Source organism: Nomascus leucogenys, chromosome 20 (genome assembly GCF_006542625.1).
Source record: "Nomascus leucogenys isolate Asia chromosome 20, Asia_NLE_v1, whole genome shotgun sequence".
NCBI classification, from domain to species: Eukaryota; Metazoa; Chordata; class Mammalia; order Primates; family Hylobatidae; genus Nomascus; species Nomascus leucogenys.
This window is the reverse complement of record NC_044400.1, coordinates 13950741-13970271: the sequence shown is the minus strand read 5'-3', so window position 1 is coordinate 13970271 and position 19531 is coordinate 13950741. Positions and strand designations below refer to the sequence as shown.

At 37.1% G+C, this 19531-nt stretch overlaps 1 protein-coding gene across 3 annotated transcripts in view; it reads left to right on the top strand.

Annotated features, from left to right (window-relative positions):
- Positions 1 to 1427: 1427 nt before the first annotated feature.
- Positions 1428 to 19531, top strand: part of HNMT (histamine N-methyltransferase) — a 51803-nt gene continuing 33699 nt past the window's right edge. The window contains exons 1-3 of one of the 3 annotated variants that reach the window (XM_003267614.2): positions 1435 to 1748; positions 7155 to 7207; positions 17830 to 18293. In XM_003267614.2, the coding sequence (XP_003267662.1) occupies positions 1612 to 1748; positions 7155 to 7207; positions 17830 to 18020 (381 nt within the window). In that variant the 5' untranslated portion in view covers positions 1435 to 1611 and the 3' untranslated portion in view covers positions 18021 to 18293. Of the gene's footprint in view, positions 1749 to 4089; positions 4441 to 7154; positions 7208 to 17829; positions 18294 to 19531 lie in introns of those variants that run through there. The other 2 variants (XM_030801272.1, XM_003267615.2) reach the window with 2 other exon arrangements.

Here is a 19531-nt window from a genome sequence, read left to right as displayed (position 1 = left end):
ACTAGTTTGCACTTTTCAAACATTAGTTATATTATTCTCAGTACAACCCTATGAGATAAAATTCGTTGTTCCAATTTTACTGATGAGCAAACTGCAGCTTATGTTTCAGCCAAAGTCAGACAGCTCATTAAAGGCAGAGTCATCCATGACAATCTGCCTGTCCAGATATTCCACTTTCCCCCAGGGTAAAAACACTGGCTCTCAGAATAGTGAGAACAAAACATAACTTATAAAAGGGAGTTGGGGGCTGGGCATGGTGGCTCACACCTGTAATCCCAGCACTTTGGGAGGCCGAGGCGGGTGGATCACTTGAGGTCAGGAGTTCGAGACCAGCCTGGCCAACATGGTGAAACCCTGTCTCTACTAGAAGTACAAAAATTAGCCAGGAGTGGTGGCAGGTGCCTGTAATCCCAGTTATTCAGGAGGCTGAGACAGGAGAATCACTTGAGCCCAGGAAGCGGAGGTTGCAGTGAGTGGAGATCGCACCATTGCACTCCAGGCTGGGCGATAGAGCAATACTCCGTCTCAAAAAAAAAAAAAAAAAAAAAAAAAACAAAGGGAGTTGGGGAGTGTTTTGAATGCTTAGAGGGCAGCTTGGAAACTCAATTAGAAGAAGGGATGGTTTAAGCAGACGTATTTCTAAGAGACTTGTATGAGTTAACTCATTTGATCCTCACTATTCCTCCATGAGTTGGATGCTATTATTAACAAACCAATATTAGATAAAGGATGACCTTCTTAAAGACCACTTCCCAGGAAAAAGACTGTGTGTGGGTACTCTGAAGCTTTGGCTCTTCTGGTGGGGACACCACTGGGTTTCCAAAGGCTCATCCAGCCAAGCGAAGTATCTATGACCTCGTCTTGTTCGGCGTGCTTAGGGAAGGATTCTATGGACTGGACTTTTACCCTGGCGTCCTGCATTCTTGCTCCAAGACTTCTCTCACCACTTTCATTCCCCTAAATGCAGCTTCTGACACCTTCTAGCTATGAGTTCTTGGGCTCCTCCTCCATGACTTCCTCTTAAGATAATTTCTGAGTTACAACAAATCAGCATTTGAAGAAATGCAGCAGATAAGTTGAAAATTCAAGTGCTGAGGGATGTAAAGGCCCAAAACAATCCCGTAGAAAGCACAGAGGCAGATGACAGTCTTTCGTTAAAGATTTCACTGCTGTAGATTTCTGAGAGTGCTGAGTAGCTATCCTCTTTATCCTGGTGTTTGCCACTTCGAACAGCCACTTTCCCACTTGGAACTTACTTGTGGCTCTGCTGACAAAACAGGAAGTGATTTGAATACAGTTTGTTTTTATGACCTTTCAACCTCAGGAATTTGAAAAGTTTTGGCAGTGGATTTACAGCCTTGCTTAATGCTTCTATTTCTTACAAAACAACCGTGTAGGGGTTAAAGTATCAGTGCAAAGTCCTGTTCAAATACTGACTCAGTAATGAGCTCTGCACGCCAGCCTTTGTGGCATGTTAAATTCAAAACAAGCTTAGCATTTTTTTTTTTTTTTGATAGAAACTGGTGGGGGTGGGGAAAGAAAGAGGGAACTGGGAAGAGAAGGAGGGGAACTTAAACCTTGCTTCCTGCTCTCTTTCTCAGAAAACCAAATATGGCATCTTCCATGAGGAGCTTGTTTTCTGACCACGGGAAATATGTTGAATCTTTCCGGAGGTTTCTCAACCATTCCACGGAACACCAGTGCATGCAGGAATTCATGGACAAGAAGCTGCCAGGCATAATAGCAAGGTAACAAAAGGGACGTTGTTGTCAAAGGGACAAGCCTCAGACTGGCTGTGCGTCAGTGATAGATGGGTCTCGCTCAGCCTCGCAGGCTGGGCACAGGGATAAGGGCGAATTACTGATAGCAGCTCCCCCTCGTCCCCTCCTCTCTGCCCTGCCCTGCCTTTCTCCTGCAGTGCTTTGGTTCCACGTTTGCTTTAAACACTCAAAGGCTCCCATTTGTGCTGTATTTCCAGCTGCATAGAGATAAGCGTTAACTATTTGAAGGCACAAATCCATGTTCATTTGGGAAAAGATAAGATGCTAATCTTCGAACTCAGATTTTTCAGCCCTCCTCCAAATTTTACATCCCAAAAAAGTCCCAGAGGGAGTCTGGTATGCTTTTCATTAGAATCAAATATAAATAATTGCCAAAGTACGATTTGCCCTGAGGATTGAGTGCCTCGGTTCTCATAATATCCATTTAAATTAATTTTCCTTATCCATTGTTATAGTTATCACTCTCTTCCCCAAAATTGTCTTTTTCTTTCAACTTAATATTAGCAATGTGTTCCTTAAAAAAAGAACCATTTTCCCATTATCAGTGAAACTCACTGGTTCCTATCCTTCTTGCAGAGTTCTTTTTCTTGGGTGATTAATGTGTTCAATTTGTGCCAGAGCTGATAAGCATTATGAGAGTAACAGATTCTACATGCTAAAGATAATCAAATCACCTATCTGGGGGTGATTTGCTGTAACTCACTCTACTTCAGGAAATAATAATGGAAAACTGGGAAGAAATGACTATGGATCCAATTTGCAAACAGCAAAGGAAAGTGGTATTTTATCTTTTGCTGAATTTCTCTATTGTAGGGCTGAAATTCTTTCACCAGGGCAGTACCTATGTCTGACCAGAGCAGGCATGATTAGATGTATGTAAAATTTTATTTCCTTTTCTATGAACATGATTCAGATTTTAAATGTTAGCTTTCAAAAAATAGGATATTATATATTAAAAATTAATATGTAATAGGATACGGATGCAAACATCAAAGCAAACAGCGAATATAGGTAACTTCTTACCTAGGAACTAATTATAGTTAACGTCTTTGGGTTTCTTTGCTCATTTCTAAAGTTAAAGGTAATGAGTTAATTTCTCAATTCTTTTTCAGTACTAAAAGTATTTGCTCATGTCTGTAGCTTACCAGATCCTTGGTTTTCTTCAGCCATACACAGTTTGGTTTGAAGAGGTACCGTGGATGGAGATAACATAATCGATGATGAATGATCCCTTCCTTATCTTCAAAGTTTAAATCTAACTGGAAATGTTATAAAATCTGTGAAAGACTGAAGAATTTTTAAGGGCATTTTAACCTTATGTTATAATTTTTAAGGGCATTTTAACCTTATGTTATAAGGGTTTGTCTTATAACAGTAGTATATAGTTAGGAATGATCAGACTCAGTGTCATTTATTTAAAAAGTAATTTTTTTCCTGAAGGTAGTGTTTGAAATAAGATTTAGCTGAAGGACCTTTAAAATTGTTACTTACAGTTGTCTATAAGTTATGAAGTACCAAAATGTGATTAGGATACTCTTTGTGTATGTTAGGTTTGAAATCTTTTAGTTATTTATGGAATTTTCTTTTGTAATTCAAAATAACATGTTATTGTTCTATTTCTTCATTTTGCTGTATTAAAATAGCTAAGTAAGCATGCATATTTCCCACCCTATCATGTCACTATATGTAGTCAAAATTTTGGTTAAATAATTTGAGTGTTTATGTTATTTTGCCTACGTACATATTCTTAATAATTGAGCAATATATTAGACTATGCTTACATTTCCTTTTATGTACAACTTTTTGTTTTCCCTAGAGTTGACTACTGCCTTGATTTTGGTTTCTTTTCTTAGTTCTCTATGTACATATTACTATTTTGATCCCCAAGCAGATATATTAATCTCCTCTCAATACATACAAACATATCAAGGAATCTGTTTATTTTACCCCAAGGGAACAACTTTTCTGAAGCCCTCTGTTCTTTTTTTCAGTTCAGGAAGATCTGTTTTGGCCTGCTATACAACTATTAAGGAGGGAGTTTATTTCACTTTCTGAGAATCATTTTTTTTCTCCAGTATTTGATTCCCTGATTCTGTATCTCATGCCTTTCTTTTCTTTGTTTCCTCGGTCCTTTGTTTCCTGAAGAATTCTTTAAGAGCTTTAAGAGTGAACGAGAGGTAAACTTTTTGAGACTTTGTATGTTTAAAAATCCCTTGGTTCTATGTTCATCGTTTGACTGGATATAGAACTCTATACTGAAAATGGTTTTGTATCATAGATCTAAAGGTACTTTTCCACTGTCTTTTAGATACCAGAATTGCTGTTAACAAATAAAATACTGGCCAGATGTGTTGGTTCACGCCTGTAATCCCAGCACTTTGGGAGGCTGAGGCAGGAGGATTACTTGAGCCTAGGAGTTTGAGACCAGCCTGGGCAACATAGCAAGATCCCATCTCTACACAAAAGTGAAAAAATTAATTAGCTGAACAAGGTGGCATGCACATGCTACTCCAGACGCTGAAGTGGGAAGATTACTTAAGTCTGTGAGATCAAGGCTTCAGTGAGATATGATTGAGACACTGCACTCAGCCTGGATGACAGAGTGAGATCCAGTCTCAATAAGAGAAAAAAATACATCAAATACTACTCAGAATTCTCATCCTTGGCATGTGGAATAATTTTTACATTGTTATGTGTTTTGTTTTCCCTATTTTGAACTTTTTAGAATCTCCTTATGTCTAGTATTCTGAAATTTTAAAATACTGAGTTGTGAAATGGTTCCTTTTTACCCATTTTGTGGGTACTCCCTAGCTATTTCAATTGAGATTCAGATCCTTCAGTTATGAGGAACTTTGGTAATCATTCTTCCCCACTCTTTTCTTTTTCTGGAACTTTTATTCATCAAATACTTCCTGGATTGATTACCTAATTTCCTTATATTTCCAGTTTGCTACAACTTTCCTCTTTCAGCCCATCTATTAATTTTTTACCATTATATTTTTAATTTCCAAGCATGTTTTCTATAGCATTCTTTTCATCATTCCCAGATGTAATACCTTCTTATTCATTACAAAATGTTCCTCTGCTCTCTCTGCCTCTTTCCATCTCTGTTTCTTATGTTAGAGGGCTCCCCAACCACCTAATAAGCCTTGGTTTTCTATTCAATCGAATAATGAGGCACTAAAAGGTAGTCAGATTCTCTTTGTGTAAGTCTGGGCAGGATTTGTTGAGTGAGTAGCTCACTGATGAATCAAGTGTGGACTCAGCTCTTTCCTGGGAGATCCTCAGATATAAAATCATGTTAACTTTATCACTGAGATGATTTGTTTCCTTATAGAGGAATTCTTCAATCCCCTATTTGGGGGTAGATGGTGGGGCAGGGCTTGGGGGCAGGAAAAATTACAGTATATAACTATAAATAGTAAAGTTGGTTATTGTTGTTGCATATAAAACATTTAAATCCTTGGCTAGAAAATAGTAAGTTTTCAATAATTATTTGACATCATTATAATAGGTGAAATGGGATGAATAATAGTATCTAACTCATAGAGGAATTTTAAGGATTCAAAGAGTTAATTCACATAAATCACTTACATGTGCCTAGAATCATAATAATTGCTAATATATGTGGAGTGCTTGTCATGTGCAGATACATTTCTAAGAGATTTACATGAATTAAATAATTGAATCCTCACAACTTCTCCATGAATTAGAAACAGTTATTAATAATCCTAGAAGAGAGATGATATTATTATCTTATTTCACAGAGATGTCAAATAACTTGCTCAAGGTAACATATCAGTAACCTGGGATTTCAACTTGGGTGCTCTGCTTCGTAGCCTCCCTATGCTGTCATAGATGTAAGCATTTTAAAGAATGAACAAAAGGTGTAGATAGAAATGGATGTGTTAGGACTCAGGATTATGAGTTGGAGGATAATTAGAACTGAAGAAGGCAAATCATTTATAGGTGTTCTTGACCCTAGACTTTGCAAGATTCCTTTAGAACCTTACTTCAACCTTTGTTCCCATCCTATGACTGTGCAGGCTTTTGCACTGTAGACAAAACACAGTTTTGTTTACCATCCCAAAGTCCAAAGAAACAAACACCATCCTTTTCCCTTCATGGTTCCCCTATAACAGTCATCTCTTTTCCTTCTCTTTCTTTCATCCTGTTTCAATAGACTCTAGATCTGCTTCCTCATTTTTGAGCTCACTTTTAATCCCATTGCCATCTGACTTCAGTCCTCAATCTTCTTTTAAAACTGCTATTATTAAAGACACTCGTATTGCCAAATTCGATGGAGATTTTTCCTTTTTTAAGTAGTACACTCTGCTGTTTTTGCCATGACGATGGGCTTTCTCTGCCTCCAATTACTCTAGTACCTCTCTGTGCTTTATTTCTTTTCTTCTCTGTCTTCTTTGTATATTCTTCACAATCCAGTGATCTTTAGAAGTTGGTATTGCATCACCATCCACTACTACTCCAACTCTGCAATATCTTTGGGTGAGGGAATCTACTCTTCTAGCGTTGACCATTACTTTATGATGATGATTCTCTAGAATACATCATGGACCCTGATTTCTCTCCTCCCCACTTAAATCTTGCAAATCCAAATGTCTGCTGAATTCATATTTATTTTTTTAAAAGCCCTGACAAAACATAAGCTTGCTGCCAAACTATATTTCTCAGCTTCCTTTTTGGCATCACCCTTTGCCCAGTCATCCAAGCCTGAAACAGGGAAGTCATTGCGCATTCATATTTTTTTCTGACCTCTTCACATCAATCTAACAGCAAGTCCTACTGGCTTATTTCCCAATCTGTCCACTCCACTCTATTGCTAGCACCTGAGTGATAATTCGGGCTTTATTATCTCACATTTCATTTTGAGAGCAAAGTGATATCTGTTTTTTTAATGCCTAGGATAGAATACACATAATGCATGTTTAATAAACACTTGTTCATTAAAAGGAAGGTTAAAAAAAGGAGGAGGAAAGAAGGCAGACATTATAGATGGTGCGAACCACCTGAGCCTTTCCTTTATCTACGATGAGTGGCTTATTATATGACTAGACTCAAAACTCCACTTTTTCTACTCTTGTTCTCCAAACCATATCCAAACAAATGGCATTTTCTACCTCTGAGATATACATACTGCCATTTCCAAGTCTCCCAATTCAAGATTGTTAATGAATAAAACCTATATTTTGAAATATACTCTAAAGATGGCAATATAACTGATATAATTGGGACATTTCACGTTGGCCTAGTTTTCATTCATTGTATTTTTAGTCTGTTCAACTAGACTAGATAATCAGATTTCACAAAGCACCTAACACATTTTTCTAAAACTGCATAATTTTTTTCTTTCAGGATTGGAGACACAAAATCAGAAATTAAGATTCTAAGCATAGGCGGAGGTGCAGGTATGAATAATATATTTTTAAAGTTCATATTTCACTTCAAACATTATGCTGTGTGATGACAATATTGTTCATTTTTTAGGAAGGCCTTTTTTTTTTTTTTTTTTTTTTTGCTTTTGGAAGAGATTGGCTTATTAAAACTAGCAATATTACTTCAACTAACATTAATGCCCCCATAGATTTACAGAGTTTAGGACATTAGCCTTCATTACTATCTCTATTGTGAATAAGGGATGTGACTTGTTCTTTTGATAGATGAAAAATCAAATAGGATAACTTTAAGGATAACTCTTATCCAAAATGATTAAAATACTCACAGAAAAGGAAAATCTCATAATAAGCTTCTTAAGTTTGTGCCACTTAAAGCCTTGTTCATGGACTGGTTACTGTTTTTCAAACTGTTATTGGTCCATGTGAAGATTTGATATGTGCACTGGAGGCTGGGCACGGTGGCTCACGCCTGTAATCCCAGCACTTTGGGAGGCCGAGGTGGGTGGATCACGAGGTCAGGAGATCGAGACCATCCTGGCTAATGCGGTGAAACCCTGTCTCTATTACAAATACAAAAAATTAGCCGGGTGTGGTAGTGGGCGCCTGTAGTCCCAGCTACTTGGGAGGCTGAGGCAGGAGAATGGCGTGAATCCTGGAGGCGGAGCTTGAAGTGAGCTGAGATCACGCCACTGCACTCCAGCCTGGGTGACAGAGCGAGACTCCATCTCAAAAAAAAAAAAAAAAAAAAGACAGAAAGAAAAAAGAAATGTGTACTGGAATATAAACTGATGCACAGCTTTTTTCATTGAGAAAGTCTCACCATGGGGAAAAATATGCTCAACGACAGAGTTAATTTACATTCTTGTGGACTCATTCTTTGAGTGGCATGGGCCTAATATGTTCCCTTCCTCTTACTCAGTTCCAAAACTGAATGCTTAGAATTACCTGTAGCATTCAGATAACTCCTAAGCACCTTTTTTTTTTTTTTTTTGACAGATTCTCACTCTGTCGCCCAGGCCAAAGTGTGCAGTGGTGCAATCTTGGCTCACTGCAACCTCCACCTCCCGGGTTCAAGCAATTCTCCTGCCTCAGCATCCTGAGTAGCTGGGATTACAGGCACCAACCACGGCACCTGGCTAATTTTTGTATTTTTAATAGAGACGGGGTTTCACCATCTTGGCCAAGCTGGTCTCGAACTCCTGACCTCGTGATCCACTCACCTTGGCCTCCGAAATTGCTGGGATTACAGGCATGAGCCACACGCCCAGCCCTAAGCATCCTTTTATAGGCATTTTATAGTCTCATTACTTTTAGATCCAGCGCTTTCATTCTAGGGGAAAATTGAAAGTCTGGAAAGGTAGATGGACACAGGTAACTTGGCCTCCAGTGAACTGTATGATCTTGGCTGAAACATCAGTAAAATGGGAACAATGAATTTTATCTCATAAGGTTGTAGTGAGAGTGATATAGGTAACATTTACAAAGTGCTCAGGACATTCTTATTGCTCCTGGAGGGTGAAGGCTATTCCCTTCTGCAAAAGTAAAATAAGTTTCATCTCAAGACTTTTCCTCATATCAACTCCTGAACAGGGTTTGCTTTATTTTTAAGTCATCTGGAAGTTTGGGTTAATACGTTAATATATAAAATATGTAGATATATTATTTATATATTTATCTTTAGTTATTTTCTTTTGTCTGAGTGATAGTTCAGTAATGGTTACAACTTGATATCAAGTGGACACTATTGTCACTTGTAACTTAATGCCAAGTGATAATCCCTTGAACCTCTTAAGTATAAGTGTTCTAGTGCCCCATGCATGAGTTGAATTGTGGCCCATATTAACACAAAGATAACTAAGAGCTCTCTAATGAAATGAGATCACTGATTTTTTGTTTTTGTTTTTTCGTTTGTTTTCTGAGACGGAGTCTCGCTCTGTTGCCCAGGCTAGAGTGCAGTGGCACAATCTTGGCTCACTGCAACCTCCACCTCCTGGGTTCAAGCAATTCTCCCTGCCTCAGCTTCCCGAGTAGCTGGGATTACAGGAACCTGCCACCACACCAGGCTAATTTCTGTATTTTTTAGTAGAGAAGGGGTTTCGCCATGTTGGCCGGTCTAGTCTCGAACTCCTGAACTCAGGTGATTCACCTGCCTCGGCCTCCCAAAGTGCTGAGATTACAGGCATGAGCCACCACGCCCGACAGAGATCACTGATTTTTAATGTCATTATTTGTTAATTTTTCATGAAATACACTGTGATATAGTGTAATAAGAACTAATCGTTAAAATCATTTTACTTTATTATCATTTTTCACCAAGAAAATAGAAACCAACAAAGACAGACAATGAAGGGGATTGTCATGAACAATACCATAGAGCGTATTTAAGCTAAAATACTTCATTATTGGTTATACTTTAAGTCCCCAAAATTATAATAGTTATGAATTGTCTAAAGAATATCTTATTAATTCATTTAACCAAGACAGTTATTTCCTGTGTGTTTTGGATATGAGTTTCAGGCAACCAACAGGCAATGAGACTATCATTTGATAGAGTCACTTGTGCTTGGACAAGAAGAGAAGCCCTACAAGAAAAAGTAATTAAAAACAATCTCTATCATGGCCAAGTTAATTGACCTTTTAATATAAAGTTAATTGAATTTCTAATGCAAATTTATCCAGATGCTTATAAGCTATCTAGACAAAGGAACATTTGGCCTGCACAGTGAGTCCTTACATAAAGGTGCACATGGAAGCTAATATAGAGAACTTAACAAAATAAAAGGAACAACTCTTGGAGTTCTTCTGGCTGAGCCCTAATAATGTATTAATAACAAACTCCACCTTGGGGAGAGTGTGGGTGCCCTTTAAGGTCACTTTTCCTAAGAAATCAATCAGAAATGTAAGAAAAACTCCAAGAAAAATTCAAGTTATATATACTTAGCTTTCACTACCCAACTAAGTTATATGAAATCAAAAGCAATGCATTTAAAATCGCTAGGTCTAGGTGTCTGTTGCTTGAAAGAGCAGTGTTTTGAGGGGAGAGGACACTCTACTTCAGTTAGTTTGAGTGCTCATGTAGCAACTGGGAGATGGTTATCTAATCACCTATTATGGCCTGACTGCAAGCATCAGGCAGAACAATGCATTACTATACAGCAAGGAACTTTCTATCCTTGCCTTAGAGAAATGGTCTCCCCACATATTCTATGATCTACAGGGTGCCTGAGAGTTTTGTATTGTCCCATGGCTTGAGTATCCTTCCAAATCATTCATTAAACTCCAGTCCCTAGCAAATGAGGCCATTGATCCTGTTCAGTCCTTTGTGCTCAGCTCCTGTAATGCATCTCATAGGGTCCCATTTCTGTCTTAGTTTACAGGTTCTACTACCTCAATTTTCTTTCCTTGTTTGCACAAATAGATAGGCACATGGCTTTGGTGCAAATATTCTCTAAGCATTCATAATGGTGCTACCACTTCTCCCACCGTGCTTCAAAAACACATGAAAGCAAACCAGCTGAAAGCCTTCCTAGATGAAACTGCTACTTTTATACCACTTAATTCTCATGTTTTTTTTTTTTGGGGGGGTGGTCTATTTGATTTTTTTCAGAAACATGAGCAGGGAGGGGATGCACATATGCCCTATCGATTAGCCTCTCCTCTTGAGTCTGGTGTTTGTGTGGAAAGAGTTTTCATAGTTTAAGAGAGAATGTGAGGTTTTTGCAAAGGTGCTTAGCACTTCAGTTTAGAAGCCAAGCAATTATTAGGGCTCTGAGAAATTCAAAAGAAAAGAAATAGATGGCAAACTCTTTGAGTCATCTACCATATCAATAAATTATACTGGTAAATAACACTGTTATCCATAGATTACACATTCTAATGTTAGGAAAATGTATGAAATAAATATTATGTGAACCCAATAGGAAGAAAGAGAGGAAAACAAACCATGAACAGAAAAACAGACCATGTAGCTTTTACAGAGAACAAACTCGGAAGTGTGAAGTTATACATGTATGTTTATGTATATGAGTTTGTGTGCTTTCATGAGACACAATGAGTGGCCAGAATTGCTTTATTCCGGGTCTTGAAGTATTCATGTTGTTAATTTCTGCAATTGTTTTTAGGTTTTGAGAGTAATGCATATATTTTAAATCTCATAGAACATGCTTTTGGGTCCATCAACATTGGTGCTTCCTTAAATTAAACCTCTTGATGGGAGTTTTCCTTATTACTCAACTTCTAATGAGTGTTGTCTTCATGCTAGATGGTATGTGGGAAAAAGAAACTCATATACTTTTTGGTAAGAGAGAATGCTATTAATTTACAGTGCATATATTTATACCTGAAAACATGTTCCAGAAAGCAGTCACGGCCAATGTGTTCTCCTTGCTCTGGGCTCTGCTTAAAGGATAATCATTTTATCTGTCCCACTGTTTGGTTCTTATGTTCAAATGCCAGAAAGTTTTTTAAGAGTTAGACAGAACTATAACTCAAATAATCATATTTAATCCAGCTTCCTACTTCTATTTTCATTAACCTATTGTATACTAACTCAACCACTATACCATTGCTATACCAATAATTTTATATGCGTTTATAGATAATTTTTTTAACCCATTCAAGCAACTCATATATGAAATACAGGTGTTATCAACCCTCATAATATTTTTTGTAATAATTTTTCTGACATATGTTGAGAGCAGTTTGATGGTTCTCCTGTTCTGCAGCATATAGACACCAGCATTTCTACAGAGGTTAAAACCTAGAAGAAAATTTAGAGACCATCAACACTCTCACTTCACAAATAAGAAACCTAGGGGCCATTAAGGCAGAACAAAACCCAGATCTCTTGACTTTAGTCCAGTCCAACAAATTGTACTAAACAGATTTAATAGTTAATTCTTAACCTGGTAAAGGAGAAAGTGTCTGAGACAGCTCTCAATCAATTTAGAGGTTTATTTTACCAAGGTTGAAGATGCAACTGAGAAAAAGAGACATAGGTTGCAGTAGCATCTGTGATCTGTGCTTTTTCCAAAGAGGTGTTTGAGGGCTTCAATATTTAAAGGGGGAAGAGCAGCAGGAGAGAAGGAGGAAAGAAAAAAATAGGGAGGGTAGGGAGTGAGGTAAGTGGTCACTTTCTTGTGAGGGTTTGATTAGTACTCACTGAATCCACATGTTATATGTAAAAGGAGTGGGGCCACCTGGAAAAATAGTGGCCCTCTGTCATTGCACCTATCTGTTTAGGTACAAAAGGGAAAGCAGTTTTTGTGTGACCCAGTTCTCAAGTGTAACTCTTCCTTTTAGCATAGTGAGTTTGGAGTCCCAAGACTTTATTTTCCTTTCACGGGAGAGATTAGGTACTTAGCAATGACTAGCTATTTGAAAATCTAACCTTATCAGATTATTAACCTTGTCTCCTTTCATAAATAACATGTTAAGGTAACACAGAAGCTTAATACTTTAAGCTGAATGGATGGCAGTAGAATGAATGTAATTCAAGTAGGAACTGGGAGATCCAGTGTGTCAGGTTTAGAAACTAGGAGGTGGCAGGAAGCAAAGGTTAATGTTTACCAATGATCCATAGTAAGCCAGCAGTACAGATCAACAAACTTAAAATGTGTGAGAAAATACAGGGAATTGAGGTATTTTTTGCTTGGAAAAAAGAATTTGATTGTGCTTATTGCCATTTTCGTATATTTTCTGATGGGCAAACAATAGAATATTTGCCCTCAAAGGCCAATGGTTGAAAGCTTCAGAGAGTGATTTCTTGGCTCAGTGTAAGAGCATGTTGGCTGGGCCTGGTGGCTCACGCCTGTAATCCCAGCACTTTGGGAGGCCGAGTGGGGCGGATCACCTGAAGTCAGGAGTTCGAGACCAGCCTGGCCAACATAGTGAAACCTGGCTCTTCTAAAAATACAAAAATTAGCCGGGCATGGTGGCACATGCCTGCAATCCCAGCTACTCGGGAGGCTGATGCAGGAGAATCTCTTGAACCTGGGAGGAGGAGGTTGCAGTGAGCCAAGATCGGGCCATTGCACTCCAGCCTGGGCAACAGAGCAAGTCTCCGTCTCAAAAAAAAAAAAAAAAAAAAAAAAACCTGTCCATAAATAGAAAATAACTTCCACTCCTTGGGAGATAAAATGTTATGTCATTCTAGTGGTGTCAGCATAGGTTGGAGAAATACTTTACAGATATGTTATGGAAGGGACTTAGGCACTGATTTCTTGTGTGTTTTGGCTGTCAAACGTGCTTTCAGTCTTGAAATCTTGTTTTATGAGTCACCTTCTAGAAAAGAGGTAGGAATTTTTTTCGGAGTAGTGTGGCTATTACCATGTTTGTTGTATTGAGGAAGTGGTATTCTAATGGGGTTTCTAGACTGCAGACAACTTTGGGAATGGATTTTAATTGCTTATAACTAAAAATGAGTAAAAACTAGTACTTATATGCAGCATCATAGCAGTTAACTCCTTTACCAGAAGGATATAGATTATAATCATAAACTAATCTACAAGATTTAGAACTGCTTTAGATAAACACAGTTATAGTTTGGGGCATCATTTTATTAAAGGCATTTGTTAAATATATGATTAAAAATAAAGTATTCTTCTTAAATAATTTTACCAAAATAGCTTACCCCATTGTATTGTATTTAAAACTTTCAGTGAGCATTGAGGTATTGTTAAAGACAGGTAAGTTACAGATTCGAGAGAATGGAACATAGTGTTAGAACACTGGAGTGATTGTCATTAAAAGCAGAGTGAACAAGATTGCTTTGTCTAATTCAATAAGGTTAGAAACAGCAAAACAAGGGATAATGAACCAAGTGAGGACAAAACTATCATTGCAGATTAAATGACTGTATACTTACAAAAGCAAATAAACTTAGTTCTAAAGCCTTAGAATTAATAAGAATGCAGCAATGGGCTTAAACAGGTAAAATAGAAAAAAAGCAGTATGGTAGGTTCTCATTTTGTTTTGTTGTTGTTAACGTTAGAGTGTTTTCCATTCCCAATTCTGATTATTTACAATCTACCTAAAAGTCCATGGCATGTGTTTATCTGTAATTTTGCTGAAGGACAAATTTGTATCTTGCCAGTTTTTGTGCCACTTTGGTCTGCAGTCTCTTAATCAGTGAACAAGTTTCCTCGACAGTCACGCTGAATAAAACTTTGCAATTTAATATACACAGTCATGCAACTCTGGTGTAGGTGACTTGTTGTTATTTTCATTTTATAGATAGTGAACCTAATAATATATGCCTGAAGGGGACTGGGGGGCATTGCAGGGATTGAGATCAATTCCCTGGGTCTCCTTCAGCTTGATCTCTATTAACAATAACAATCTGAGAGAAATGACGAAAAAATATTTGGTTCACTAGCTAATGATATATTTTATTCAAAATATAAAAAATTTATTTAAAGAAATTTCAAATGTTTGCTAAGAATAATTCAAAAAGACTTAAAAAGCCAATAACATATAATACTGATGAGGTTATAGTGATATGGAAGTTTTCATGTGCAAAAGGTAAGGGTATGAAATTAAAATTTCCCTGAAAGTAATTTGGCATTATATAGCAAGAGCAGTTCCGATTTTCATCTAATATGCCCTGGCCTGGCCCTGCTGGTTGTTAAAAATATTGAAATTCTTGATCAACAGCTACTCTTCTTCCACATTACCACAGCCCCAGATACTGCTTCTGTGCTTTCTCCTGGACATCCCACCTTGCCTCCCCACCCCGCATCTCCAGGGCTCCAGCAATTGGCCTGGCCTTGCCAGTCCAGGAGGGCTGTTAGGACTGTGCTACAGTTCCTCAGCCTGCATCCTTTCTGAGCACCTGCCACCCTTGGACTTGAGCTTTTTGTGGTTGTTCTTGTTGTTTATCACTGTTTTTAAAAATATCATCACAGATTAAGAGTCTTATTCCAATCATTAATTCCCATTATGGAAATTAACTTTAAAAATTAAGATTTTTGTGCAAAAATTTATGGCTCATTTTCAGTCTCCTTATAATAGGAAAATATCTAAAACTATATATGAGACTGATGATAGTCAATTTTAAGTATATTTACATGTGTATATATTAACTATACTATACTATATATAATTATATAATATATAATATATTATATAATATGGCATATAATTATATAATATTACATAATTATATAATATATACGATTATATAATATTACATAATTATATAATATATATGATTATATAATATGGTATTATATAATACTTTATAATTATGTAATATAGTATAATTATATAATTTAGTATTCTATAATATAGTCTTATATAATATATAGTATAAAGTATACTCCATATTACATAATTATAATAAGTAGTATACATAAAATAGGTAATCTATTATATTACATATAATAAGTAATATATAATATATAATTGGTAATACATTATATATTTATATCATATACTATATAAGCATACTATATTATATAATATAGTAAATTGTATAATATATAGTAAGTTTATATATGTTATATAGTATAGTTAGTATATCTATTATGTGTTATATATAGTATATAATATATAAAGTATAATTTATGTATATATAAGACAAACTATATGTAAAATTATATATTCACATATAAAATATATCATACAAATATAAATATATTTTATATAAATGTATACTTTTATATATTTATTTATTTATTTGTTTGTTTTTTTGAGACGGAGTCTCGCTCTGTCGCCCAGGCTGGAGTGCAGTGGCGCCATCTCGGCTCACTGCAAGCTCCGCCTCCCGGGTTCACGCCATTCTCCTGCCTCAGCCTCCTGAATAGCTGGGACTACAGGCACCTGCCACCACTCCCAGCTAATTTCTTTTTGTATTTTTAGTAGAGCCGGGGTTTCACCGTGTTAGCCAAGATGGTCTCGATTTCCTGACCTCGTGATCAGGCCTGCCTCGGCCTCCCAAAGTGCTGGGATTATAGGCATGAGCCACTGTGCCCAGCCATATTTTTATTTTATTTATATTATATATGAAATATTAATAGTTAAATAAATTATTTCACATGTCCATTTAAGAGAATATAGTATAGCCACTACAAATAACACATTAAAATAAATTTTGATATATTCATAGTTTAACACTCAAGAGAAAGGCAAAATAATTTATATACATAATAATCTCACCTAGATAGACTAAGAAAAAAATTGATTTGATCAATGGAGAAAAATAAAAGTTTAGGAAGCAGTGAGATGTTTCTTTTCTACTTTTTACCTTTCTCTATGTCCTGAGTTTTCTGCATTGTTAATTTTTAGCCAGAGAGAGAAAAAAACAAAACTATAATTTTATATACGAGAGATGATGGTAAGGACTAGACCCCCGGCCTCTCCTTCATCTCCTTCATCTCCTTCAGCTGAACAGCTGAAGCCCAAAGCACTACTTCAACAAGTGTATTTTCCTGACAGTTTTTCTTCCGAAGATTTTGATTCACCTGTAACAGGTTTTTTTTTTTTTTTGAGACAGAGTTTCCCTCTGTCACCCAGGCTGGAGTGCAGTGGTGCGATCTTGCAAGCTCCGCCACCCAGGTTCATGTCATTCTCCTGCCTCACCCTCCCCAGTAGCTGGGACTACAGGCGTCCGCCACTGCGCCTGGCTAATTTTTAAATATTTTTTAGTAGAGACGGGGTTTCACCATGCAGGATGGTCTCGATCTCCTGACCTTGTGATCCTCCCACCTTGGCCTCCCAAAGTGCTGGGATTACAGGCGTGAGCCACCACGCCCAGTCCTGTAATGGTTTTATACCTGTGCAAATACTTAAAGAGCAATCCCAGCTATGTTGTAGATAAGCAGAGCTTTTCTTCAGAGCCTATAGATTCTTAGTGCCTAGCACCGAGTATACTTCAGCTCTGAGGACAGTGAGGATGTTGCTGATCAAGAGAATGGTGGCTATCCTCTGTCTCTTGAGGTATCTGATGTATCTTTTCTGAGTTTTCCATCAAATATCTGTACATTTCAGTCTTCAGCACCCTTTGAAGCATTTTCTCTAAGTTTGTGTTTTGTAGAACATTTTGGTTGCATGACTTTTCTTAGACTTCCTGAAGTTGCAAAACCCTCAGGCAGTAGATTTCCTGGACCAAGGGCCAGAAGACACGTGAAAACAAATGGCAACACCCTTTTGACTAAGAATTTATATTTATAATCCCCTTCTTGAAACTCTACAGCTATTTTAATATTTTATACTCATATTTTCATATAGACAGAATTGCTTCAATACTGAGGTACCCAGGGGGTTGAAGGGAGATAGAGAGAGAAAGAGAGAAGTAAAGAAAAGAAAGGATCTTGTCAGGAATCTTCTATCTTTCGTATTGCAGTTCACAATCAGATTGTTCTTGCTCTGGCTGCAAACCCACAGCTGAAATTATTTTTCATCTCCGAGCACGGAGTTATAAGAGCAATCACTCTTCCTAGAAACTATTTTTTTCTGCCTGATATTCTAGTAGAGGGAACAAAACTGATAATAATCTTAATGCAACATGTAATAGAATTAAATTTTTCCTGCTGATAATATATATTTCCATATGAGAAATGAAGCAGGGATAGGCTGAAATCGAATGGCAGGAGATATGGCTACAGTCTTTAATCCCCTATTTTCTTGACCTGCAGATTTTCTCATTCGGGGAAGCTCCAGGGTTCTCAAGTGGAATTCGTGTTTCATTTTGTGTAGGACCCGTCAGAAAGACAAGCCAGGCATGAGGATACATGATGAGCGCTCTTCCGACTTGCCATTTGGAGCTGCCCGTTTAGAAAGCAAATCTTCTTTTCCCTCATTCCTAGTTTCCTTCATCCTCTTTTAAGTGTCACCTTTTCCATGAAGCCTACTTGATCACACAGTTGAAAACTGCAAAGCCTTCACACCGCAGCTTCCCCTTTCTTCGTTGCTTTGGTTTTCTCCGTGGGACTTCTCACCATCCGTAAAAATTAGGTGTTTTTGCCTGTTTTATTCACTGCTACATCTCCAGTGGTTAGAACCCGACATTTAGTGGGTGCTCAAAAATATTTGTTGAAGTAATATATAATAACTTCACTTTCTTGAGTAATTACTATATATCATGAACTGTGGTAAATTATCTCCATATAATGCCTGTAATCTTTACAACACCTCTAACCCTATAGCATAAACCATGTTATACCCATTTCACACATATGCAATTTAAAAGACAGAGAGACCTACACATTTGCATAGGATAATTCTAGTGAATAAGAAATGTGGGTTGTTTTGTCTGTCTATATAGGTTTCTTCTTATTATTATTATCACTATTTTGAAACAGAGTCTTTCTCTGTCACCCAGGTTGGAGTGCAGTGTCGCGATCTAGGCTCACTGCAACCTCCGTCTCTCAGGCTCACGTGATTCTCGTGCCTCAGCCACCCGAGTAGCTGAGATTACAGGCTCACACCACCACGCCCAGATAATTTTTGTATTTTTAGTAGAGATTTCACCATGTTGGCCAGGCTGGTCACGAACTCCTGGCCTCAAGTGATCCACCAGTCTAGGCCTCCCGAAGTGCTAGGATTACAGGCAGGAGCCACTGAGCCCAGCCTTAATTTTTTCTTTTCACGATTTTTTTCCATTTTGAATTAAATGTCTTTGGATTTTAAAAAGTGCAACATTCCTCTGCTATCTTATTAAATGTATCCTTGAACTTCAGGGAGTGGAGAATAGTTGTCTGGAAAATGAGACACTTGCTTTTCTTTGTTTTTGAACTTAACAAGTTCCACATTCAGAAATCTCAATTATATGCCCTTCATTGAATGTAAGTGTGATGCATTTAAAATACAGCTTGTGTGAAAGCAGGATATTATAACCACAAAAATATCTGACTTTAAAATTAAATACTCGACATAGCCCAGAATGGAGACATGGGAATTAATTCTATGGCTGTGGCAGATGTGAGGGACAGGGTGGTACCAAAAATTGAGATTTACAAAGAAGGAGATTTTTAATAATTCAGTTTTCATTAACTTCCCAAATCAAAAAGCCAGCATATTCTGTTTGGTAGGAAATTACACAGGAGTGAAAAAAAAATCCACAATTCAGCTGATTAGAAAACAAGTTTTCATTAAACTAAAATTTATTACATTTTTAAGAAATTTATAGCCAGCTAGCTTCCAAAAATTTGCTCATCGATATTGCTTAATAAAAAGGGTTTTCTTTCCCTTTATATGCTGTAATAACATAAACTACCTAAGTGCTATCTATTTTGGAAGCTGAATCATAGAGCGGCTAAGTGTTATGAAGGCTTATTATTTTCCACACACTTTGCTAGCCACTTGACATACGTAATCACATTTTATTCTAATGGAAAC